At 41.3% G+C, this 26,983-nt stretch overlaps 3 protein-coding genes across 16 annotated transcripts; all 3 read right to left on the bottom strand.

Annotated features, from left to right (window-relative positions):
- Positions 1-235: 235 nt before the first annotated feature.
- Positions 236-5,207, bottom strand: LOC100334101 (protein NLRC3). 6 transcript variants are annotated; one of them, XM_073908168.1, is made up of 8 exons: positions 4,523-4,652; positions 4,342-4,410; positions 3,724-4,033; positions 1,634-3,535; positions 1,382-1,555; positions 1,152-1,304; positions 988-1,034; positions 236-894 (listed from the first exon to the last, which is right to left on the bottom strand). In XM_073908168.1, exons 3-8 carry the CDS (start codon positions 3,870-3,872, stop codon positions 347-349), a joined length of 2,973 nt encoding a protein of 990 aa, XP_073764269.1. In that variant the 5' UTR covers positions 3,873-4,033; positions 4,342-4,410; positions 4,523-4,652; the 3' UTR covers positions 236-346. The 6 variants fall into 6 exon arrangements, with proteins under 6 accessions (XP_073764269.1, XP_073764292.1, XP_073764275.1 ...); XM_073908191.1 differs by having other exon boundaries at positions 1,634-3,532; XM_073908174.1 differs by lacking the exons at positions 4,342-4,410; positions 4,523-4,652 and adding an exon at positions 5,116-5,207 and having other exon boundaries at positions 1,634-3,532; positions 3,724-3,896.
- LOC141375289 (protein NLRC3-like) lies at positions 4,736-13,756 on the bottom strand. The gene is made up of 6 exons (XM_073908041.1): positions 13,639-13,756; positions 8,889-10,680; positions 8,636-8,809; positions 8,384-8,557; positions 8,240-8,286; positions 4,736-7,829 (listed from the first exon to the last, which is right to left on the bottom strand). Exons 2-6 carry the CDS (start codon positions 10,634-10,636, stop codon positions 7,291-7,293), a joined length of 2,682 nt encoding a protein of 893 aa, XP_073764142.1. The 5' UTR covers positions 10,637-10,680; positions 13,639-13,756; the 3' UTR covers positions 4,736-7,290.
- Positions 13,757-14,850: 1,094 nt separating this feature from the next.
- On the bottom strand, positions 14,851-25,818 carry zgc:194906. Of its 9 annotated transcripts, none has more exons than XM_073947734.1 (9): positions 25,673-25,818; positions 24,237-24,413; positions 23,917-24,030; positions 23,662-23,775; positions 20,352-22,226; positions 20,065-20,238; positions 17,094-17,267; positions 16,866-16,912; positions 14,851-16,736 (listed from the first exon to the last, which is right to left on the bottom strand). In XM_073947734.1, the coding sequence occupies exons 2-9, from the start codon at positions 24,386-24,388 to the stop codon at positions 16,207-16,209; spliced, it is 3,180 nt and encodes a 1,059-aa protein (XP_073803835.1). In that variant the 5' UTR covers positions 24,389-24,413; positions 25,673-25,818; the 3' UTR covers positions 14,851-16,206. The 9 variants fall into 9 exon arrangements, with proteins under 9 accessions (XP_073803835.1, XP_073804002.1, XP_073803948.1 ...); XM_073947901.1 differs by having other exon boundaries at positions 23,662-23,772; positions 25,673-25,808; XM_073947847.1 differs by having other exon boundaries at positions 23,917-24,027; positions 25,673-25,808.
- Between the last annotated feature and the right edge of the window lie 1,165 nt (positions 25,819-26,983).

Raw genomic sequence — 26,983 nt, 5'->3', positions numbered from 1 at the left:
ATTTTACACCAGGGGTCACCGATCTCGTTTCCAGAGGTCATGCAGGGTTTAGCTCCAACTTGCCTTAACACACCTGCCTGGATGTTTTAAGTATACCTAGTAACCCCTTGATTAGCTTGTTTAGGTGTGTTTGATTAGGGTTGGAGCTAAAATCTGCAGGACACCGGCCCTCCAGGAACAAGTTTGGTTTCCTTGTTCTAGATAGATTACTAAGAAAAGACAACAGCAGAAGATGGATCTTTCACAGACATATGTTTATTTTAAGAACAAGGCGTCTATGAATTTTTTTTTTCAGAACAGAAAAGTCCTACAAAAGTTCTGTAGAAAAAAATGATCACAGGCTAAATTAAAATTTGTCTCTGTGTGGTGTACTCTGGCACAAAGACAGTTCAGACTCATAAACTCTGAACCCAGCATAGAGGTCTTCAGTGAATGTGGTGTTGAATGTGTGTAAGTGTGTGAGTGTGTGTGTGTCAGAGATGCTGTAGAAGGACAGAGAGCCTGACGGCACGTCCACATACACTCCTACTCTATTGGACTGGGGTGACAGGGCTGGTATGTCGATTCTCTTTTTATTGTGCCAGACAGTGAATCTGTCATCAGAGTAATCCAGACTCCAGGATTTGTCATTGTACCCAAACCTGCAGTAGCTGCCTCCCTTCCTCCTGATTCCTCTATACGTCACCGCTGCATGACCCCATCCACTCCATTTCACCTCCCAGTAACAGCGCCCAGTTAGTTTCTCTTGGCACAGAACCCGTTCACCACCAACAAATCTCTCTGGGTGATCAGGATACGGCTGTGGCTCTTCTGTGTATGTTGCCTTTCTGTTGTCCTCAGACAGGATGATGTTAGTGTTTGCAGTGTTTGGATCCAGAGTGAGATCTACTGCATCTGAACACAAGAGGAGAGATCAAAAACATATTAAAAACATTTCACAGCGCTGTTCAGAACTGTAAGAGCCATGCAAAGTATGAGAGGACCCACATTTATTCAGTCCTGGTGTGATTCTTAAAGCACCTCCATTGTCCACACTAGAAAATACACATTATTCAGAAGAAGAAATTATTCTTCCAAAGCATAATAATGAATGTTTGAAAACTCACGTAAACGCTCACAAATGAATCAATGAATGATTTTGTCACACTTACTTGAGTTTCTCTATTGTGTGTTGGAGCAGCTGGACTCCTGATTGTCCTGGGTGATTGTAGCTCAGATCCAGCTCTCTCAGGTGTGAGGGGTTTGAACTCAGAGCTGAAGATAGAAAACCACAGCCTTCCTCTGTCACCATACAGCCAGACAACCTGCACACACCAATGCACAAACAGATGGATCATCTTCAGATATTGACATAATTCTCTCTTTTATTTATTCTTAATACCTCAGTATCTCCAGCTGACAGTTTGGACTCTTCAGTCCAGCAGAGAGCAGCTTCACTCCTGAATCCTGCAGGTCATTGTTACTCAGGTCCAGCTCTCTCAGGACACAGTTTGAGGATTGAAGAACTGACGACACAATTTCACAATCCTGAGCAGAGAGATTACAGCCAGCAAGACTGAAAGAAGAAAAGCACAAGGGAATTTAATACGAGGTAAATATATGCAAGAAACAAAGCAGTAACATAAACACTCACAGAGCTCTTGTGCAGTTGCTGACGGCTGGTATCAGTCTTCTTCTGCCCTCATCTGATGTGTTGTATTTCTGGAGCTCCAGCTCATCCAGCACCTCCTCTGACATCTGAAGCATGTAGGCGATTGTTGAGCAGTGAGCAGGAGAGAGTTTCTTCTCTGACTGTTTGTCTGATTTCACAAACTCCTGAATCTCTCTGGACAGAGTCTGATCTTTCACTTCCAGCAGACAGAGGAACAGATTGATGGATCTTTCAGTGGAGAGTCCATGTCCATCTCTGATCTTCTCTTTAATGTACTGTGTGCTTCTCCTGATGCTCTCTGAGCTCTTCTCTGTGTGTGTCAGTAGATCCTGGAAGAGTCTCTGATTGGACTCCAGTGAGACGCCCAGCAGGAACCGCAGGAACAGATCCAGACGCCCATTCTCACTCTCAATGGATTTATCTACTGCTCTCTTATGTAAATTATGCAATGAATCTAAAAATGGCTCTGTGGTGTGGCTTATGAAATAATAAAACACATAGAAAGCAGCGAGGAACTCCTGAACACTCAGATGGATGAAGCTGTAGACTTTCCTCTGCTGAATCACAGATTCCTCCTTAAAGATCTCAGTGCAAATCCCAGAATACACTGAGGCTTCAGAGACGTCTACGCCGCTCTCAGTCAGGTCCTCCTCATAGAACATCACATTGCCCTTCATCAGCTGTCTGAAAGCCACTTCAGCAAGTTTGACAATCACTTCTCTGTTGGACTGCAGGAGTTTCTCTGGATCTCTCTCTTCATACTTCTGATTCCTCATGTTGATCTGAATCAGCAGGAAGTGGATGTACATTTCAGTCAGAGTTTGAGGGATTTCTGCACTCAGATCTTCTTCCAGGAGCTTCTGAAGCACAGTGGATGAGATCCAGCAGAAGACGGGTATGTGGCACATGATGTGGAGGCTTCTTGCTCTTCTGATGTGTGAGATGATTCTGCTGGCTTGATGCTGCTCACTGATTCTCTTCCTGAAATATTCCTCCTTCTGAGGCTCAGTGAATCCCTGAATTTCTGTCAGACGCTTGATGTATTTGGAGGGGATCTGATTGGCTGCTGCTGGTCTGGAGGTGATCCAGATGAGAGCAGAGGGAAGCAGCTCTCCTTTCATCAGCTTTGACATCAACACAGCCACTGATGAAGTCTCAGTCACATCACAAACTTTCTGAGCGTCTGAAAACATCAGTGTGATTCTGCTTTCATCCAGACCATCAAAGATGAACACAACTTTACACTCCTCATAAATCTTGGGCTCCAGATCTTCAAGTTCAGGATGAAAGTCCAGCAGAAGTGTGTGAAGACTGTACTGATGATCTCTGATCAAGTTCAGCTCTCGAAATGGAAGCACAAACATGAAATCTACATCCTGATTGGTTTTTCCCTCGGCCCAGTCCAGAATGAACTTCTGCACAGAGAGGGTTTTTCCGATTCCAGCGATGCCTTTAGTAAGAACAGTCTTGATTTGCTCTTTCTCCTCTTTAAAGATGTCATTGCAGTAGATTGGAGTGTGTTGGGAGTGTTTTGTTCTGGCTGTTTTCTCCATCTGTAAAACCTCATGTTCTTCATTCACTCCTTCACTCTCTCCCTCTATGATGTACAGCTGGGTGTAGATCTGGTTCAGGAGGGTTTGGTTCTTCAGGAGTTTGATCCCCTCGAATAAACTCTCATATTTGCTCTTCATGATGGCTTTGTGTTGGTCTTTAATTCTCTGTAGTTTATTAACCTTTGGTTTGTCTCTAGTTTGTCTCTTTGTGTCATTCAGCCTAAAGTCAGAGATCAAGTGTTTATCACTGAAGCTGACTCCTGCAATCATGGATGTGTTACTCTTCACAGACATACCACTGGGTTCTGGAGGCTCTGATCTGTTTCTACTGCTGATGCGTACAGAAGGCAAATGAAGAAGCAGTTTGAATATGAAACCGTAAAGTTAAAAAAGACAAGTCGAGATTGTCTAATTGTTAAAGCTAGACAAGAGCATGGTTAACAGAATTTAGCCAAGTCTTTGACTCCAGCCGTACTTTAGATGAATCCTATTGTTTACATGTTAATGAAAGTGTCTTACCTGAGTTCAGAGGTCACTGTTGCATCACTTAATCCTGGAGACAGATGTGACACTGAATGATCACTCTTCACACACACACAGCTTGATCCAGGAGATGCAGGACTCATTTTAATGGCAGAGTCCTCTTCTGTCTTGACACTAAGACTCATGGTAAAGTCTCTGTCCTCCTTTTACTGTGTTAGGTATGTTGAGAAACTTCAGACTTTACACATATATGAGTACTTCAGACATTTTTTTTTAAAGACTGGAGTTAAAGGTGTTCTCAATAACAGAAGTGCTGTATAAAGTAGTCTGTAGTATTATTTATGACCTATAGTACAACCAAATAAAAATCCTTAGTTAAACAACACTGCAATATTCTACCCATAATATGACTAATTTTATAGCTTTGGTTGTTGTTTCTCTATTATAAACAAAGATGTTTATTCAAAATATCAGTGTAGTATAATATCCTCTTTATTTGCAGAAATGATTCTGTTTGTCAAACATGTGTGGTTTTGACATGTGATTTATGTGTGTTACTTACAAGAAAGAGACTGTGGCATTAAAATAATATATCCAGACAGAAAGAATCACATGTCAAAACCACATCATCTGCTGAGAGGAACTGATACTCACATGCTTTATGACCGGCTGAGAGCTCAAAAGATCCTCCATTTTACAAAACTGAACAATATATCTTTCTTTCTGTAATTAATGAGTGAACATATACATACGACAACATGAATATTACTCCATAAGTTGCTGAATAGCACTTAAAGTGGTTCTTTGGCTATAATCACAGTGGAAACACTTTCACCTGAAAATAGCAGCCTGTCCACTCTAAAGAACTGCTGAAGAACCATTTCAGAATATTTGTAGGTTCTTTAAAGCATTAATTCTCCTAGAATTAATAGCAAAAGTACCACTGATTAATCTTTTTTTAGAGTGATATTCTTAACTTGCTAGCTTCTTTTATTAACACAAAAGCCTAATTACATGGAAAAATAAATATGTAAATGTAATTTTTTTCATAATTTTAGAAATGTTTTTAATCATTTTATTTTATTTATTTAATCATTTATTGTTATTTTTCTTTTCTCAGCCTTCATACACTCTATAGCACTGCATTTGTAGCAAATTGATTAACAATTTTTAAAAGTTAAAATCATTCAATACAGGCCTCAAGTCAACGTTACACAACAGATTTTAGTCTACATTTTTAACAGTGTGATACATAATAAATTTACAGTGAAATCACAGTAAATACTACACATTCTGAAGCAATATTCCTGTTTTATTGATATAAAAATGACACTAAAATGGCTTAAATTAAAATAATACATAATGAAATAATCAGTATTCAGGTCTAATCATAAATAATTTTTGTAGAACAAAAATAAGGTAACTTACCAGAGAATATGCAGCCACTGAAAATCCAGTGTCGACAGCATAAAAGCTCTGCATTGTGTACTTTCATCTTTGACTTTTGCTTACAGTTATATGAAACATGATTACACTTCCTTTTGTGGTGAAAAACATCATCATTTTCTAAGAGTAGTCTTGATGTAAGAGCATTTTAATCACTATTGCATGGAGCCATGTTATGTATACTAACTCTATTATTACTGACATTATATCATTTACTTTTTTTTTTTGTAAATGTATTGTTAATGAGATGAGTGCTAATATTACTGTAAGGTTTTACTATAAACACATTAATTCCCAACATGGCATATACTATAACAAGACTATTTCTTTGGCTCTTGGCAAAGAAGGTCACAATATTTTTCTCTCCCTCCCATATCTCTCCTGGCTGGGTCCTCTTGTCTTGTCTTATTCTATCTCTGGGGCTCTCCTTGTCCTGCTCTAAAAAAAAAAAATTAAAAAAAAAGAATTATGGATTTGATCAACTGGTCTCTAAACGCAATTGACACCATCGTCTCGAAGAGAAGTCTGGGTTCAGGGGAACCAAACTGTCCTGCAGGTACGATTGCAGCATGATACCTTTTGGACGAGTGAGAAAAGTGGTGCGTCGAGTGCCTGGCCGCTCTGTCCCTGTAGGATATTGAAGATATCCATCTATTTGTAACTTTAATAACATGATTTCTGCTGATAGGCTTAGGCAGAGCCCTAGGGTATCGACAGTTGATAAAAGTGGTCAGTGCAGCCCAAAACCCAACCACGCAGGCCGGGTGGCTTGACACAGTGTTAAGCAGAGTTATTAGCACTCAAGATTGTGGTTATGGATCACAAATTGGAAACATTGTGGAGAAACTAGCGGCTTTGTCACAAGATTTTGGACACCTGGAGACAAATGATGGATATTATTTATCTGTGAAATTGGCAGATATTGACCCAAATCTGGAAACTTTTTTCCCTTTTCTCTTTTGGGTTCTCTGTGACTCTCCTGCCAGAATGCCTCAGCTGGAGACAAACAACTTCCCCCGGAAAACAAGATAAGGAGATCCTCTGAATTCCTCCTCCTTATTCCAAGGACAACTCCCACATAGCAAAATTTCTCTAGCCCAGCTCTGGCCCACACAATCAGGTTTTGCTTGGCCCACATGCCGCAGTGAATTACGGTACATGACTGGACCAAATCTGGCTTCCAGATAAGGGCCAAACACAGACCATATCTGGGCCAAGTCTCAGCCAAGTTAATAACTCATAACTGGGCCTGAACTGGGCCAGATAGGTTGGTGTGTCACGATTGCAATGAAATTGATAAACCCATGGAGTGATGCGCTTTAGGCACACTATGGGCACGCTTTTTCTCAAAGTGAAGTGATTGGTAGAATTTTTTTTCTTTACTCAAAAATGATTTTAGTGTATTTTAAATGTGGGTCAAGACTGGCCAAACTCACATGGCCCACTTATCAAATTTTGTAATCTGGGCCAAATACTACGTTTTTCATCTGGCCCAAATCTTGTGTGCCGCCTTAAAAACGGTGCCACCTCTGCCAAACCCAGGCCATGTTTGGCCCACATGCTGTATGCCAGTGCCGGATGAATGCCTGCTGTGCCAGCTTTTTGCCAAATCTGGGCCAGAATTCTTTGCTACTAGGGCTGTTGAGACCTCACAGGCTTACACACACACGTACACAGCTACTGACAAACAATCACTGCCTGCCCCGCACCCCATGCGGGGTATGCTCATCACCCCCAGTGTGGGTGTGGCTTTCTAGTGGCAGAACTAGATAGCTGTTGCCTATATTGGACTATCTCCACATTCCCTGTTCCCATTACCTGTTGCAATGTCATGTGTATGTGTTTATATGCTTGTTGCTGGCGCTTCCCCCCTTCACATCTCACACTGCCTTTCTTCAAGGATAGTCTGAGAGGGGCTTATATTTTTTCACCTTCCTTTGCCTTAATGTATCTTATTTCCTCTTTCTAAGAGCTACCTCTCATCAGACCTGTCTTCCCCTGGAATGTCAGATATTTGTGTGTGGTCGGAGGGGTCCAATTTCACTACATGTAAGAGTTTATGTGACAAATAAAGACTTTCATCATCAACATCATCATCATAAAAAGGAAAAAAAAAAACTTGATTGCCTAAAAAGAGACTATTTGTCATGTCTCAAATTATGATTGCTGAATGTTGCACTGAGACACGGAGGATTCATAAACTCTGAATCCAGCATAGAGGTCTTCAGTGAATGTGGTGTTGAATGTGTGTAAGTGTGTGAGTGTGTGTGTGTCAGAGACACTGTAGAAGGACAGAGAGCCGGACGGCACGTCCACATACACTCCTACTCTATTAGACTGGGGCACAGAGATCAATATGTTAGAGCTCACATTATTGTGCCAAACAGTGAATCCACTTGAAGTGCAGTACAGACTCCAGGATTTGTCACTATATCCAAACCAACAGTCATTCCCTCCTTTCCTGCTGATTCCTTTATATGACACTGCAATTCCAGCCCCCTTGCCCCTCCATTCAGCCTCCCAGTAACAGCGTCCAGTCAGAGTCTCTCTACACAGAACCTGCTCATAGTTCTCAAATCTGTCTGGATGATCAGGATACGGCTGATGATCCTCCACGTGAGCCACTGTCCTGTTCTCCTCAGACAGAATCAGACGAGTGTGAGCGCTGTTTGGATCCAGTGTGAGAAAACAGGCATCTGAACACAGAAAGAGAGATTTTATTTATTGGACAGATTTAGCATATACATTTATTTATTTAGCAAATGTTTTTGTTTAGGGGTAGTGTTTGGCAAAAGTACCATATACACCAGGGGTCACCAATCTTGTTCCTGGAGGTCCGGTGCCCTGCAGGGTTTAGCTCCAACTTGCCTCAACACACCTGCCTGGGTGTTTCAAGTATACCTAGTAAGACCTTGATTAGCTTGTTTAGGTGTGTTTGATTAGGGTTGGAGCTAAAATCTGCAGGACACCGGCGCTCCAGGAACAAGTTTGGTGATCCCTGGTATACACAGTCTGTACAGTAGAAACATCATTACAGCTATGAGAAGAGCCCACAAGACATGAAAACTCAACATTTGTTTTGTGTGTAACCAAGAAAACAACCTACATTTTCTCATTCCTGGTGTCATTCTAAATAGGCCCCCATGATCCAAACTAGAAATTAAGGTAAACATTACTTAAATAATGGTACGATTAACTGTAAATAAGCCTTTAAAACTCAATGACTGTTATGATAGGGGAAACTACATACTTTAGTTGCTTCAGTGTGTAGTGTGGATCCTCCAGTGTGTGTTGGAGCAGCTGGACTCCTGATTGTCCTGGGTGATTGTAGCTCAGATCCAGCTCTCTAAGGTGTGAGGGGTTTGATCTCAGAGCTGAAGATAGAAAACCACAGCCTTCCTCTGTCACCATACAACCAGACAACCTGCAGACAAAGACAGATCATCTAGAGACACATCAACATATGACCATCTGTACATTATCCTTTATATATTCTTAAAACCTCAGTATCTTCAGTCGACAGTTTGGACTCTTCAGTCCATCAGAGAGCAGCTTCACTCCTGAATCCTGCAGGTCATTGTTACTCAGGTCCAGCTCTCTCAGGACACAGTTTGAGGACTGAAGAACTGACGACACAATTTCACAATCCTGAGCAGAGAGATTACAGCCAGTAAGACTGGAAAAGAAGCAGATCAAGGGCATTAAAACAAGCTACAAATACAGAAGAAACAAAAAAGTAACAACTAAACACTCACAGAGCTCTTGTGCAGTTGCTGACGGCTGGTATCAGTCTTCTCCTGCCCTCATCTGATGTGTTGTATTTCTGGAGCTCCAGCTCATCCAGCACCTCCTCTGACATCTGAAGCATGTAGGCGATTGTTGAGCAGTGAGCAGGAGAGAGTTTTTTCTCTGACTGTTTGTCTGATTTCACAAACTCCTGAATCTCTCTGGACAGAGTCTGATCTTTCACTTCCAGCAGACAGAGGAACAGATTGATGGATCTTTCAGTGGAGAGTCCATGTCCATCTCTGATCTTCTCTTTAATGTACTGTGTGCTTCTCCTGATGCTCTCTGAGCTCTTCTCTGTGTGTGTCAGTAGATCCTGGAAGAGTCTCTGATTGGACTCCAGTGAGACGCCCAGCAGGAACCGCAGGAACAGATCCAGATGACCACTCTCACTCTCAATGGCTTTATCAACTGCACCTTCAAGCAAACTTTGTACTGAAAGTAAGTTTTTCAGTCCTTCTCTAATTGTACTTAAATAATAGTAAAAGGCAAAAAATGCAGCCAGAAACTCCTGAACGCTCAGATGGATGAAGCTGTAGACTTTCCTCTGCTGAATCACAGATTCCTCCTTAAAGATCTCAGTGCAAATCCCAGAATATATTGAGGTGTGAGCTGCATCTACACCGCTCTCAATCAGGTCCTCCTCATAGAACATCACATTGCCCTTCATCAGCTGTCTGAAAGCCACTTCAGCAAGTTTGACAATCACTTCTCTGTTGGACTGCAGGAGTTTCTCTGGATCTCTCTCTTCATACTTCTGATTCCTCATGTTGATCTGAATCAGCAGGAAGTGGATGTACATTTCAGTCAGAGTTTGAGGGATTTCTGCACTCAGATCTTCTTCCAGGAGCTTCTGAAGCACAGTGGATGAGATCCAGCAGAAGACGGGTATGTGGCACATGATGTGGAGGCTTCTTGCTCTTCTGATGTGTGAGATGATTCTGCTGGCTTGATGCTGCTCACTGATTCTCTTCCTGAAATATTCCTCCTTCTGAGGCTCAGTGAATCCCTGAATTTCTGTCAGACGCTTGATGTATTTGGAGGGGATCTGATTGGCTGCTGCTGGTCTGGAGGTGATCCAGATGAGAGCAGAGGGAAGCAGCTCTCCTTTCATCAGCTTTGACATCAACACAGCCACTGATGAAGTCTCAGTCACATCACAAACTTTCTGAGCGTCTGAAAACATCAGTGTGATTCTGCTTTCATCCAGACCATCAAAGATGAACACAACTTTACACTCCTCATAAATCTTGGGCTCCAGATCTTCAAGTTCAGGATGAAAGTCCAGCAGAAGTGTGTGAAGACTGTACTGATGATCTCTGATCAAGTTCAGCTCTCGAAATGGAAGCACAAACATGAAATCTACATCCTGATTGGCTTTTCCCTCGGCCCAGTCCAGAATGAACTTCTGCACAGAGACGGTTTTTCCGATTCCAGCGATGCCTTTAGTAAGAACAGTCTTGATTTGCTCTTTCTCCTCTTTAAAGATGTCATTGCAGTAGATTGGAGTGTGTTGGGAGTGTTTTGTTCTGGCTGTTTTCTCCATCTGTAAAACCTCATGTTCTTCATTCACTCCTTCACTCTCTCCCTCTATGATGTACAGCTGGGTGTAGATACGGTTTAGGAGGGTTTCGGTCTCTTGTAGTTTGATTCCTTCATATAATCTATCATACTTGTTCCTCATGATGGCTTTGTGCTTGTCTTTGACTCTCTGCATGTTTTCAATCTTGTGTTTGCTGGACAGTTACTGTGTTCTTTTGCCTAATGTAAGGGAAAATAGATGACAGGTCTGATCAGTCCACTGCTGCAGAATTTTTTAAACACAGTAAGTTTTTTTTTTTGTTTCTCTAAAAACCCTTATGAGAAAAGTGATGCACTTCATGGTGCATCCAGGGACACTGGAGCCAGACCTGTGGTCAGGGCTCGAATGCACGTGACATCTCTCATTTGACACTCTACCTGCAGGAGGATTTGTATGGGGATGGTGAAATGCAGATTGGGCAGTGGTTGAAGGCCAGGGAGGAGGCGTAGCAGTAGCAGGCCTCACCTCCATAGCTCTGGCACCCAAGTTCTCAAGAAGATCTGGACTCTCACCTACTCTAGAGTTGCCTGTGGCCATGCTGAGAGATGGCAGGCTGGTGTAGGCATGTCTTGGTATAGAGGGATTTTCAACTCCAACCTCTGAGAGAGATCTGATTGGATCTGGAGGGAGGTTGAAGACATTGAATCCAAGAGGACCAAGTTGTCTTCCTTCATTTTCAATGTGGCCATTAGGATATGTCACTCTAAGGCCTCCTATTCCTGTCATGGCAGCAACCCATAATTCCAGTGAAGACACATGAAGTAAGAGTTGCTGTCAAACTGAAGGAGTCCTATGTTGCCTGTTTGGCATAAGGGACTCCCTAGACTGTTTTTGGTAGAAGCAGACCAAGTAAGCTGTGGGTACTTGTATTGTTGTGTAAGCAAAATCTCTGGCCCAGGATGAGGTCCACGAGACCATGGAAGACGACTGTCTTAGGATGGAGAAGCAGTTCTTCACCAACACTGTTTATAGTAGAGGTGGGTAGCTGTTACCTTGATTGGGGATGTAAACAAATGGTGGAAGGAATATGTTCTCCTCAATCCCACTGAAAAGTTTCTTCTGGCTGAAGTCACTGATGTTTGCAAGTGAAGCAGTGGCCAGGCATTGGGGTGAATGAGATCTACCACAAGTACCTCACGTCTCTGGATGTGGTAGGGTTGTCTTGGATTTTACATACAATGCTTCTGGAGGGGCAACTGAGGTAGTGGCTCCTCTTTTTAAAAAGGGGGTCCTAAGGGTGTGCTCCAACCACAGCCTCTACATGAAAGTCTATGCCATGGGACTCAAGAGGAGAATCTGATTGATAGTAGAGCCTCAGAATCAGGAAAATCAATGTAAAATTGGTCTGGATCACAGAAAACACCAAACCAGTTTTATCCCCTCACTACCCAACAGTCTACATGTGCTTCATAGACCTGGAAAAGGCATTTGGTTGTGTCCCATGTGGCGTTCTGTGGGCAGTGTAATAGGAGTTTGGGGTCCAGGATGCTTTGTTAAAGGTAAGTCTGACTTGTTCAAAGTGCATGTTGAACAAGTCAGTCAGTGCAATAGCCTAGTGGTTAGCATGCTGACATATGTTGCAGTAGCACTTCAGGGCGTCCCCGAGTTTCGAATCCCGGCTTGAGGACATTTCCTGACCCTACCCCCTCTGGGCCAAGCAGTGGCGCAGTAGGTAGTGCTGTCGCCTCACAGCAAGTAGGTCGCTGGTTCAAGCCTAGGCTCAGTTGGTGTTTCTGTGTGGAGTTTGCATGTTCTCCCTGCATTTGCGTGGGTTTCCTCCGGGTGTTCCGGTTTCCCCCACAGTCCAAAGACATGCGGTACAGGTAAATTGGGTAGGCTACATTGTCCGTAGTGTGTGAGTGTGTGTGTGAATGTTTCCCAAAGATGAGTGGCGGCTGGAAGGGCATCCGCTGCATAAGAACTTGCTGGATAAGTTGGCAGTTCATTCCGCTGTGGCGACCCCGGATTAATAAAGGGACTAAGCCGACAAGAAAATGAATGAATGAATGTTAGCCCTTTGTCAATGGTTCTGTTCAACATTTTTATAAACAGAATTTCCAGGCACCGCTTCGGGTTGGAGAGGATCACAGGATTTGATCTCTGCTATTTGCAGATAATATTGCCCTATCAGCTTTATTAGTCTTGGACTTTCTGTGAGCACTGGGATGGTTTGCAGTCAAGAGTGAACCAGCATAGAACAGAATGAGCAATCTACAAGTCTGAAGCCATGGTGCTCAACTTGAACAGAATGGCTTTACTTGTTAAAATCCACATGATCAAATTTGTGAATATCAAATGTCTTTAGACCAATAAATAAAATATGCTCATCAAATAAAGCAATCATATCTCTTCTCAAGGTTAGTTTAACAACGCTTTTATAACACTTGACTAAACTTCCAACCGAGGAACAGAAACTTCAAACCTTTTAACTTATGAACAAAACTCTCATTGATTCTGACCAATTTGAAGGCGAGTAAATGATGAGATGTTAAATTTAAGTAAACGGTTCATTTAAATCCTGCTCACTGAAACTATATTAACAACATTAGAGATCATCAGCAAACAATAAGGTTTATTCTGATCATGTGCTGGAGCTTGGTCTTCTCCAAATGTTTGAGCTCAGTGGGGAACTATAGTTAATTCAAAGTAGCTGTGGTGTGGACTTCACTATTCTCAAAGAATTAGGAAGTACCATAAGATTATTAGTTATAATAATTATAGATATAGCTCCTGAGGTGAACAGACATTACTTTGTACCATAGTTACAGTATTTAGTCAATAAAGAGGAACAGTGAATATTAAGGGAAGTTGATCTGTTGCCTTTGTGACAGAATCACACTGTAAGTCATTGTGCTTTGAAAGAATGTGCAAAATGTAAAAGCATCTGGTATATTACCTGGAGGAGGTGGGGGAGAGGGGGAAAAGTTGTAAAATAAACATCAAACATAGCAAAAACTATTGTAAAAACTGCCAGAATATTAGAATATTCAGAAAGGTTAGCTAAATAGGAATTCACAATCTTGCACAAATAACGTCAACACTCAATTAAAACGGTTCACTGTCAAAATTAAAACAATGACCAAAGACTCAACCTGCAACTATGACCACATAATTAAATAAAAAAGTAAAGAACTTACCACAAAACCTGCTGTTTAAATAAAACAGTATTTAAAATAGACCCAGGATTGACGCACAGGTTTAATGTTTTCACCCTCCAAAAGCAGCTCACCGTAGAGTCAAATAATACCCAGATCCTCCTCTGTGGGTGGAGCCTGAGCTGATCTATACTTCTGTTGAACTGATGGGTGGGGTTTTGTTCAGCAACTGTGATGTCAAACTCCACCCATTGGTTCTGCCGTGAGCAAGCTTTCTCAATTACATCTTACTTTCTATCAGTCGCCCTCCCTACAGTGGTTAAAATTATGCATTTCTGTGGAGCAGTTGCACTTTGAAATTTATTAGGTGACCTTTAGCATACATTCTTTCATTGATTCATTCATTTTCATCCGCTTTTCCGGGGCCAGGTCATGGGGCCAGCAGTCTCAGGAGCGAAACCCAGATTTTCCTCTCCCCAGACACTTCTTCCAGCTCCTCCAGGGGGATCACGAGGCACTCCCAGACCAGCCAAGAGACATAGACCCTCCAGCATGTCCTGGGTCTTCCCAGAGGTCATGCCTGGAAAATCTCCCTAGGTAGTCATCCAGGAGGCATCTGGAACAGATTCCTGAGCCACCTCAGCTGACTTCTCTCGATGTGGAGGAGCAGCGGCTCTACTCCGAGCTTCTCCTGGGTGACAGAGCTCCTCACCCTGTCTATAAGGGTGTGCCCTGCTCTCCTGCAAAGGAAACTCATTTCGGCTGCTTGTATCTGAGATCTTGTCCTTTCGGTCATGACCCAAAGCTCATGACCATAGGTGAGAGTAGGAACGTAGATTGTCTGGTAAATCGAGAGCTTTGGCTTTCGGCTCAGCTCCTTCTTTACCAAAATGGACCGGTAGATCGACTGCATTACTGCTGCCACTGCACCAATCCGCCTGACAATCTCACACTCCATCCTTTCCTCACTTCTGACAAAACCCCAAGATACTTGAACTCCTCCACCTGGGGTAAGGGCTATCCTCCAACCGGGAAATGCAGTCCTCTAACATAGAGTATGGATCAAAATAAAACTCAATGCGAAAACAAGAAAAATATGCAGAGAATGAAAACTGACTGACTGATGATAGGAGAACTCAGAAAGACATGTGATTGAGCAGAGCAGAGTGTGTGTGTGTGTGTGTGTTTGTGTGTGTTTGTGTGTGAAGTCCTCTCTCTCTTCTATGCAACAGAGTCATTGGAACATCACGGGCAGCCGGTTTACATTGATCTGTTTTATTCTTGCTTTTGATATAAACACAAACAAGTTTGAAACAGCCTTTCCATGTGCTAGCTATGTGCTCGACAGAAAGTATTATATTGCAAAAATATAATACTTGAACAGACTCACAAAAAAAAAAAGGTAGTTAAAATAATATTATAAACCTGAGTTAAAGTGGAAAATTAACCAGTAGTGGTCACATCCTTTATTTGCACTTGTGTGAGCTGATGTTCATTACTTCATAGGAAAACTTATTTAACAGCACAGAAAGCCTTAAAACTAAAATTCATATGTCAATACTTCGTTCAATTTACAGCTATTCATATTTTTATGAATAGCTTGTAAGATTTTAATGAGGCATTTTCTTGTAATAATGACTTTGTGAGGTTTATTTATTAACTAATTTTGAGAGAATCAAGTGCTTATGATTGATCACGGCTGGTCCCGCATCAGCTACACATATCGCGCCACTCAGACGAATCCTAACTCACTATAACCAGAGTTATTTTTCACTTTAGTCATCGTCTTGAAGTCACCCCTACTCCTCGCCCTTCTCCAGATAGGGCGGCATGGCGGCCCAGGGGTTAGCACTGTTGCCTCACAGCAAGAACACCACTGGTTCGAGCCCTTCCCGGGCCAGCCAGCATTTCTGTGCAAAGTCTGCATGTTCTACCCATGCTTACGTAGGTTTTCCCCGGGTTCCCCAGTTTCCTTCAACCATCCAAAGATAATATAAGGAAATTGACTAATCCAAAGTATCACCATAAGACAAACTCTTAGGCAGCTTATATCTCTAATACACTCAATTTTTTTTGTGCTCATTCAAATTACTTATTTATAATGAGCTGAAAAAACACAATTTCTGAGATTTCATTGGGGCAACTTAATTTTGTATGTTCAATCCACATAAATATGTTAAAAGTGTTTAGTTAACTTAATCAATTTGTGTTGGGACACCATGAACGAATTGTGTAGAACTCCTAACTCATCAATAACCTTAATAAGTGGCGGAGGTCTCAGGGTCTACCTGAGCTCAAACTCCCTTCAAATGGGAGGCTTGAGGATCTGCTGAGCTCAGAGCTCTTTTCCGGGAGAGCATGCCAAACACGCTTTATAATCAATCATCAGCTAAGTGTGAACTCTTGAAGTACTTTTATAAGTGGATTTATTTCTGGCAGTTGTCACTGTATTTTGTGCATTGTGACTTTATTTGCAACTAAAGCTCATGCTAATAATTCTGTAACTTTTAAAATGTCACAATTGCAAACTTGTTGAACTATAAATAACAAAGTACAATGACCTTTTTAGTCTTTTTGCTCTGAGATGGTGAAGATGTGCTTCCGTTATTGTTAAATCTGACACAGAGTCACTGAAGATTCAGGATAAATGCTAAATCCTGTATAGAGGGGTTCAGAGAATGTGGTGTTGAATGTGTGTATGAGTGTGGGTGTGTTTGTGTCAGAGACGCTGTAGAAAGACAGAGAGCCGGTTGGCACGTCCACATACACTCCTACTCTATTAGTACTAGATGAAGGAGCAATAATATCAGCGCTCTTATTTCTGTGCCAGACTGTGTAATTTCTATCACTGCAGTACAGACTCCATGAGTTTTCATTGAGTCCAAACCAAGATTCAAGCCCATTTTCCCTGTCGATGCCAAAATAAGCTACTCCAATATGACCAGAGCCGCTCCATTTCACCTCCCAGTAACAGCGTCCAGTCAGAGGCTCTCTACACAGAACCTGCTCATTGGTCTTAAATCTGTCTGGATGATCAGGATACGGCTGAGAATCTGCCACACATCTTACTGTTTTGTTTTCATCAGACAGGATGAGTTGAGTGTGTGCTGTGTTTGGATCCAGTGTGAGATTAACGGCATCTGAACACAAGAGCACAAATCACATCATCTATGGTATCATTAAATATGCACAGGTATATGTGTGTGTGTGTGTGTGTGTGTGTGTGTGTGTGTGTGTGTGTGTGTGAGTGTGAGTGGGAGGGAACTTGCATTTTCTCAGTCCAGGTGTCATATATGAAAGTCCTCCATGGTCCAAACTATACAGAGACAACATGCAAAAAACTTAACAACAAAAATTAGCAGAACATATTTGATCAATTAATATTGTTATCCATTTATATTAAAGCCTCTGTGTGATATGGCAGTGCCATAAGATCCTTCTTAGGCAACCCCACTCACATACACACAGAGACACATTATCATTACTGCCGCACATACTTGAGTTTCTGCAGTGTGTAGTGTGGATCCTCCAGTGTGTGTTGGAGCAGCTGGACTCCTGATTGTCCTGGGTGATTGTAGCTCAGATCCAGCTCTCTCAGGTGTGAGGGGTTTGAACTCAGAGCTGAAGATAGAAAACCACAGCCTTCCTCTGTCACCATACAGCCAGACAACCTGCAGAGACACACAGACAAACAGATCATCTACAGACACACAGAATCAACAGCTGACTGTACATTATCTTTTATGTATATATTTTTTAATAATTCAACCTTCATCTTGAGAAACCTTATTGTACTAACTTTTATTCTCTCAATACATCACTCAACCTCAGACGGCTTACCACCACAAGTACACATGAAGTACTGCCAACCTCCCAATTAGTCAACATGCAATCTGCTTTCTCTGTCATCAACACACCAGAGTTACACCCTCTCTCCCCTTACACAACCAATTCCAACCCAGGCTCATTCTGAAAACGTAGTCCTGTGGACGTTCCTGCAGACTGCGAAATACGTTCCGGAAGGTATGTATTTTTGCAATTCCATGAGAGGCCGCTGTGTGTGCTTTTTCGCATCTCAAATGTCTCTCACAAGTGCCATTAACACCTGCGCTGTTCTCGCGTAGACCCACCAGAGGCCGATGTCGACCAACTGAATGATTGACTGGGTGACCGGCCAATCAACTGATCCACCCTCCTACTTTCCCAACCCAAGCTCATTCTGAAAACATAGTCCCGCGGACGTTTCGGGGGGTACGTACGGCAGCGTTTATTTTTTTCAAGCGAATGCTGCGGGGCGGTGTGATGCCGTTCCCTTTCGGGCTTACCTTACCTCCTTGTGGAGGGCTTCCCCGCTGCAACCCGTTTGTCCACTCAGCTCAGCGTGTACATCGGCAGGCTTGAGATGCGGAGAGGGGTCGACCACGGCAACCGGTTTCGAGTCCGGGGAAGAGCAGTTAAAGCAATCAGGTAAGACAAAAACAGAATCCCAAAATTTAAGTGAACGAGTTTCATGACAGGGTGAGAACGTGGCGAAATCCGAAAACGCGGTGGAATAAAAAAAAAAATCAGGGCTTTTATTTTTTTGGACGGCTCTTGTGAACTGTTGCTCGGGTTTAGGGAAGCGAGCGGGCGAGCGGGCGGGTGGGTCGATCGGTAAAATTGGTTGGGTTCAGGGAAGGAGGAGGGCGAGTCGGCCGATTGGCCGGTCGCGCAGTCAATCATCCGGTCAGTGGCCTTCAGCGGGTTCACGTGAGAACAGAGCGGGCGTGAACCGCACTCGCGAGAGGCGTCTGAGGTGCGAAAAAGCACGCAACAGCGGCCTCTCGCGGATTCGCGAAAACAAAAACTGCAGCCGTACGTACCCGCCGAGACGTATTCCGCTGTCTCCAGAGGTCCGCGGGACTACGTTTCCACAATGAGCCCGGGTTGTCCTTTCCTAAACCCAACCAATTTTAATGATTGACCCACCCACCCACTTACTTCAATAAACTCAACCGACGGTTTACAAAAGCCGTCCAGAAAAAGAAAAGCCCTCGTCTGATTTTTACCACATTTTCAGATTTTACCACATTTTACCACATTCTCACCCTGCTATTCACTTGTTAATTTTTATTTTTTGGATTCTGTTTTTTGCCTTACCTGATTTATGGAACTACTCTTCTCCAGACTTGAACCCGTTCGTCGTTGTGGTCAACTCCTCTCTGCATCTCAAGTCCGCTGACATACATGACGAGCTAACTGGACAAACTGGTGGCGGCACAAAAGCCCTCCACACGGTAAAGGTAAGGGGTCAGCCAGTAACAGGAATGGCGTCATACCGCCCCTTAGCGTTCACTTAAAAAATGAAATGCAGCCATACATAGCTACGCCTACATGATTCGCGGTCTCCAGAAATGTCTGCGGGACTACATTTTCAGAATAAGCCTGGGTTGAGCAATTCTGATTCCTGGCATTAAAAGTGCAGTGAATACCTTCTGCTATACTTTAACCTCCTGCCTAGAAGAGATCTGTCTTCTTTCCACTAGGCCAGCATGCACATTTTCCTTTAATCCATGATCTGTTCTTGCCCCCTTCTACATTCAACAACACACAGGAGGATATTTTGGACTAGATAAAATATCACATTTATTTAAGAAAAACTGAACTTCATCTTCCCATAATTTCTCCATCCAGCTAGGATCATTTACTATTATCCCATCTAATTCAGTAAGGAATCTTGGGGTTAACGTTGATGACCATCTGTCCATTAAAGAGTACATAACAAAACAGAGATCGATCATACAGTTCCTTCACTAAGTGAACACTTTCTCATGGTACCATCACAGAGAGGCTCTAAAATACCTTCCAAAACATTTTCATTCACCGTTCCTAACTGGTGGAACAATCTTCCCAATCCCACATGGAATGCTGATTCACTGGTTTCGTTCAAACGGCTGGTATTGTCTTGAGCACTTGACTCAAGAGTTCACACTTAACTGATGATTGATTGTAAAGCTTGTTTGGCATGCTGTTCTGGGAGAGAGCCCTGAGCTTACAAGATCCTTGAGCCCGGGGTTCCCTTCTGTTTGCAAAGCGAGAGGAGAGATTGAGCTCAGGTAGATCTCGAAAACTGCCCTGCTGTAGTAGCTATTGAACAGATAGTGATCGCTCTTACGAGATAACTACTGACTAGAAGCACGTCAATGGTGCTGATTTGGATTGGTCAGTTAGGGTATTTATAGTTGCTTAGAAATCGTCTGATTGGTGAATCACAAATTGAATAATGAGGGACCAGCCTCAAGCAATCATAAGCACGTGATCCTCTTTAGTTTATAAATAAACATCACTTAAAAGCACTTTTCCACCTTCTTAGTCTAGCTCTTGTTTCTCTAAGTATCAGGATCTTTTTATACCTAGCACAGTATATACTGTATATTGACCCTTCATCTTGAATCATATCTGCAAAATGATAAAATGAAAATGTAATACCTCAGTATCTCCAGCTGACAGTTTGGATTCTTCAGTCCATCAGAGAGCAGCTTCACTCCTGAATCCTGCAGGTCATTGTTACTCAGGTCCAGCTCTCTCAGGACACAGTTTGAGGATTGAAGAACTGACGACACAATTTCACAATCCTGAGCAGAGAGATTACAGCCAGCAAGACTGAAAGAAGAGGAAATTAAAATTATTTTATGAATCTCAAATTTTTTAACTAAAAATTAGTTGAATAAATAAGTTAAAATTGACATTAAATGTCAATTTGATTAAACACTCACAGAGCTCTTGTGCAGTTGCTGACGGCTGGTATCAGTCTTCTTCTGCCCTCATCTGATGTGTTGTATTTCTGGAGCTCCAGCTCATCCAGCACCTCCTCTGACATCTGAAGCATGTAGGCGATTGTTGAGCAGTGAGCAGGAGAGAGTTTCTTCTCTGACTGTTTGTCTGATTTCATAAACTCCTGAATCTCTCTGGACAGAGTCTGATCTTTCACTTCCAGCAGACAGAGAAACAGATTGATGGATCTTTCAGTGGAGAGTCCATGTCCATCTCTGATCTTCTCTTTAATGTACTGTGTGGTTCTCCTGATGCTCTCTGAGCTCTTCTCTGTGTGTGTCAGTAGATCCTGGAAGAGTCTCTGATTGGACTCCAGTGAGACGCCCAGCAGGAACCGCAGGAACAGATCCAGATGCCCATTCTCACTCTCAGTGGCTTCATCTACTGCACCTTTAAGTAGGTTGTGCAATGAAGCAAATTTCTTCAGTACCACCATGGTTGTGTTCAAATGGTAGTAAAACACATAGAAAGCAGCCAGGAACTCCTGAACACTCAGATGGATGAAGCTGTAGACTTTCCTCTGCTGAATCACAGATTCCTCCTTAAAGATCTCAGAGCAAATCCCAGAATACACTGAGGCTTCAGAGACGTCTACGCCGCTCTCAATCAGGTCCTCCTCATAGAACATCACATTGCCCTTCATCAGCTGTCTGAAAGCCACTTCAGCAAGTTTGACAATCACTTCTCTGTTGGACTGCAGGAGTTTCTCTGGATCTCTCTCTTCATACTTCTGATTCCTCATGTTGATCTGAATCAGCAGGAAGTGGATGTACATTTCAGTCAGAGTTTGAGGGATTTCTGCACTCAGATCTTCTTCCAGGAGCTTCTGAAGCACAGTGGATGAGATCCAGCAGAAGACGGGTATGTGGCACATGATGTGGAGGCTTCTTGCTCTTCTGATGTGTGAGATGATTCTGCTGGCTTGATGCTGCTCACTGATTCTCTTCCTGAAATATTCCTCCTTCTGAGGCTCAGTGAATCCCTGAATTTCTGTCAGACGCTTGATGTATTTGGAGGGGATCTGATTGGCTGCTGCTGGTCTGGAGGTGATCCAGATGAGAGCAGAGGGAAGCAGCTCTCCTTTCATCAGCTTTGACATCAACACAGCCACTGATGAAGTCTCAGTCACATCACAAACTTGCGGAGCGTCTGAAAACATCAGTGTGATTCTGCTTTCATCCAGACCATCAAAGATGAACACAACTTTACACTCCTCATAAATCTTGGGCTCCAGATCTTCAAGTTCAGGATGAAAGTCCAGCAGAAGTGTGTGAAGACTGTACTGATGATCTCTGATCAAGTTCAGCTCTCGAAATGGAAGCACAAACATGAAATCTACATCCTGATTGGCTTTTCCCTCGGCCCAGTCCAGAATGAACTTCTGCACAGAGACGGTTTTTCCGATTCCAGCGATGCCTTTAGTAAGAACAGTCTTGATTTGCTCTTTCTCCTCTTTAAAGATGTCATTGCAGTAGATTGGAGTGTGTTGGGAGTGTTTTGTTCTGGCTGTTTTCTCCATCTGTAAAACCTCATGTTCTTCATTCACTCCTTCACTCTCTCCCTCTAGGATGTACAGCTGGGTGTAGATCCGGTTCAGGAGGGTTTCATTCTGATTGGGTTTGTTTCCCTCAAGTAATCTCTCATATTTATTCTTCATGCTGGATTTGTGCTGATCTTTGACTCTCTGCAGGTCTCCAGTCTCTAGTGTTTGTCTCTGCAGGGGTGTTTCTGTATTTTCCTGAATGACACGAGTCTGATTTTTGGATGTAGAAGACTGGACAGATCCGACCACCTTAGGTTTCTTTTGACTGCTAAAACTAAAAACAGGAAAAATGTTACCCATTATAAAGTGAAATATCCTGAAAAAATACATTTGTTCCTACAGAAATGTTGCAGGGGCAGAACGGTGGCACAGTAGGTAGCACAATTGCTTCACAGCAAGAAAATTGCTGGTTCAATCCTCGACTGGGTCAGTTGGCATTTCTGTGTGGAGTTTGCATGTTCTCCCTGTGTCGGCGTGGGTTTCCTCTAGGTGTTCCGGTTTCCCCCACAGTCCAAACACATGCGGTACAGGTGAATTGGGTAAACTAAATTGACCGTAGTGTATGTGTGTGAATGAGTGTGTATGGGTGTTTCCCAGTAATGGGTTGCGGCTGAAAGACCATCTGCTGCATAAAACACATGCTGGATAAGTTGGCGGTTCATTCCGCTGTGGCGACCCCAGATTAATAAAGGGACTAAGCTGAACAGAAAATGAATGAATGACAATGTTAGATTCTCTTTTTAGGATTCATGTAATGCTTTTAATGCATCTGTTGCTAGAACACCTCTTGATGTCAGGGGATTAGGGTTTACATGGCTCCATGAACTGTTCCTATGGGGGCTCGAACTGGCAATTCCAGCTTACACTACAGCATATCAGTAATCACATGTTTGTTTTAATGTAGTGACAGGCCACTAGTTCATTAAATCTTAAACGTTTCTCCATGAATCTGCTGCCATTTACAGACACACCACTAGGCGATAACTATAAGTTAGAGGCACTATAGAAATCATTTAGAAAGTAGATTAATCCCAAACCATTTAAATCTACGGGCAATTTAGCTTACTCAATTCCCCTATAGCGCATGTGTTTGGACTGTGGGGGAAACCGGAGCACCTGGAGGAAACCCATGCCGACACGGGGAGAACATGCAAACTCCACACAGAAACACCAACTGACCAAGCCGAGGCTCGAACCAGGAACCTTCTTGCTGAGAGGCCACAGTGCTAACCACTGCTGTACAAAAGCTTATAGTTTTCATATGGTTAACTATACTTGACAATACTCTCTTCACTTTACTACTCGATGACATATGATAAAAGTATTTATTGTCAAACCAGTGAAAAATAAACAAAATTTACTGTCAAATGTAGTCATTCAGATGTTATACAGTGTTATACGTCTTTATAAATCGTTTAATTTTTATTTTTACGTTTGTGGACCCACAATTAAACTGAAATGTTGACTGTCAGTGAAGTCCAATCTGAACTGGAACAGAATTAACAGTAACTTAGCAAATAATTCTCACACAAACATGAGACATGAGCAAGTTTGCTTTTAAATGATGCTTGTCAGATGTAAAACAAATATTCTGGGTTTATGTAATCTGTATAAATGCAGGGAGGTGTTTGTGTTTTCTTTTCCCCTCACTCACTGCAGGCAGCTGGAAAATCATATCTGCACAATAATATCTTATGCCAGTGTCTTACCGGAGGTCAGAGGTCTCAGTTGCATCACTGAAGCCAGGAGGATTCTTCCTCTTGATTCGATCTCTTTTTACAGACACATGGCTGTGTTCTAGAGACTTTGATCTCTGTCTCCTGCTGATAGAGAGACAAAGGATTTAAATATCAATAATCATATAAGAATTTTAAGGAGTTGCAGGTAAAAATACAGGTATTTATTAATAATAACATTAGAAAGAACAAGAGATTAGCATTATTAGAAATTGACCTGTGTCTTACCTGAGGTCAGAGGTCACTGGTGCATTACTGAGCTCAGGAGGATTTTTCCCCTTGGACTGATCACTTTTCAGAGACACACAGCTGTGTTCTGGAGACTCTGATCTCTGTCTCCTGCTGATAGAGAGGCAAGGGATTAAAATAAAAAGTTTCTTATAAGAATCTAAAGTAGTAGCAGGTAAAAGTACAGATGTTAATTAATAATAACATTAGAAAGAACAAGAGATTAGCATTATTAGAAATTGGTCTTTTGACTCTCTGTGAAAGGTGACTTCAGTTTCAGACAAACTCCTCTGTCAATGTTGAAATGACCAGTGTCTTACCTGAGGTCAGAGGTCACTGGTGCATTGCTGAGCTCAGGAGGTATTATTATCATGGACTGATCACTCTTCATAGACACACAGCTTGGTCCAGGAGATGCAGAACTCATTTTACAGGTAGACTCCTCATCTTCTGTCTCATTTTGAAGACTCATTTTAGTGTTTACTTGCTCTCATTTACTAAAAGAGTACACTGATTTTAGACAATTCATGCAGAAACACTCAAATAAATAACCAAAAGTATGCATAATTAAGTATAAATTAAGTTTGGGAGTATATACATGAAGCCAATGTACAGATTTATTCTGGATTTATTTGCATTAAACAAGTAACATTTCATGTAGTATAACAGTAAATAAAGTTTATTTATAAAGCACAATTACCTTCCGTTTGGCACTGACCAAAGTGCCAAAATAATAAAGTAAAAATGTTCCTCTGTGTAAATAATAATGTACAGCGACTGTTTTGTAAAGCTATTAAAGCATGACACATTTAATTTAAAATCCTAGAATTGAAAATGTCTACAGAAATATTAAGTTTACTTTAATTTTATAACCAGTTCAAATTAGTAATACTGCTGTTTTGCCTTTATATATATATATATATATATATATATATATATATATATATATATATATATATATATATATATATATATATATATATATTATTGAACACATTCTCCTCTTCTTCAAGTGAATAACATAAATATTGAATTTTTTATACTTAGTTTGGCTAATTAGTGGATTTATCGATAAACATGTCCAGACACAAAATCGTTAAACCATATGTTTAGAATTTGAACTTCCCTTATACAACTGTGAGTCACAGACTGTCATTCATTATGTTTCCAGTCTTTTTCATTTACATTAATGACTATCAGTAGTTTTACTTCAATCCAAACAGATAAACAGTGTGACATGATTCATCAAACTTTAATAAACTATTACTCAATCAACATAGGCTACACATTACTGTGGTGACGGATAAAACCTTTATAATAAATAAGGGTTAAAAACTATATGGCATAAACTAAATTTAACACAACTTTTAAAGTCTGCTTTTATTTAAGGCATTAGAGCTGAAGTTCAATTCAACTTTGGGTTTACTGTTTTCAGTTCTTGCTGTTCACTCGACTTACTAAAGCAGTAAACAAGTCTGACAAGTTAGCCTAGACTTGTCACATGAACACTGAATGAATACATATTTTATATTAAGTTTGAATACTGTGTCTTTAGGTCTGGTTTCAGTATTTGGACTGAAAAAGACAACTGGATATAAGAATAAGTTAAGCTAAACATGCTAACGCCAACGCGCCTTTTTTTTGTAAACATGCTAATATAGGCTAACAGGCTATCATTTGGGTAAAACGAGAATAAACATATTTAATACGCCGCTTTATTGTGATCACATGGTATTTCAGATATATTTGAACTTACCATAAAATGAACAACCGATTAAACAGAGAGTAAAGGTCTAAAGTCTCGAAATGGCGTATGTTTATTTCCTTCTTTCACTTTCGGTTCTACCTGCTGAAGGTGCGTCGTTTCGTCTTTTCTTTACCTCCACTAGCACAAACAGAAACTTCCCCTAGTGGCGCAGAGCGTCATTACAGGCTCAACGGTACTGCAGTGCTCATACATAAAAACAAAGTTAGATAAAAAGTGAAGGTTCTAATATTACCTTTTTTTTCTCCAACACTATATATACATATACAATTGAGGACAAAATTATTAGCCCTCCTGCGCAATATTTATTATTCTTTAAATATTTCCCACATCAATGGAGCAATGAAATATTTACAGTATTTCTGTTAATATATTTTCTTTTGGGAAAGGTTATTTGTTTTATGTTGTTTATTTTTAAAAAGTATTTTTGGTCAATATTGTTATTAAGCAATGTTTGTGTTGGATTGTCTCCAGAACAAACCACTGTCATACATGCTTATATATATACATTTCGTTTAATGCAAAGAAGATTTTTTCAACACATTTCTAAATCATATATAAGAAGGGGTAATGTCTTTTTCTCCTTGTTAGCCTTTGAGAGGTTGCTATTATCTGACTTATTATCATATTGTGCTTTGTTTTATGCACCTTATTTGTTATTCTTATTTTGTTTTTATTTTACAGGTCTTAATGTGTAGTTGTAAAGTGAATTAATCAGCATAAAACATACAGTAAATGTCTGAGCATGATTGGTTTGACATTTTCTGCATGTGAGCATGATTGTTGCCAGATATTTTTGTGCACTGTCAGGGTTTACATGTAATCGTTTATTTACCCTTTAATTTTTTTAAACACACATGAACCATTTACAGTTAAAACCAATGAAAACAGAGTTTCCCCTTCCACAAAGTTTCTTAATCACTGAAATTGCTCTTTTTTATGTTCTTGTTTATCAGTTGCTTAAGCTGCAAAGACCAGGGTATTTACTTATTTCAGTATTTATTCACCAATGTCAAATTGACAAACAATGAAAAGGCTTATAGAACACAACTCATATACAGTTGAAGTCAGAATTATTAGCCCCACTGAATTATTAGCCCCCCTGTTTTTTTTCAATTTTTGTTAACTCTCTACATTTCTAATAACGAATTTATTTTCTCTTTGTCATGATGACAGTGAATAACATTAGACTAGATATTCTTCAAGACACTTCTATACAGCTTAAAGTGACATTTAAAGGATTAACTAGGGTAATTAGGGTAACTGGGCAGGTTAGGGTAATTAGGCAAGTTATTGTATAAC

Source organism: Danio rerio, chromosome 1 (assembly GCF_049306965.1).
Source record: "Danio rerio strain Tuebingen ecotype United States chromosome 1, GRCz12tu, whole genome shotgun sequence".
NCBI lineage: Eukaryota > Metazoa > Chordata > Actinopteri > Cypriniformes > Danionidae > Danio > Danio rerio.
The sequence above is the reverse complement of the archived record's forward strand: the minus strand, read 5'-3'. Positions and strand labels throughout refer to the sequence as shown.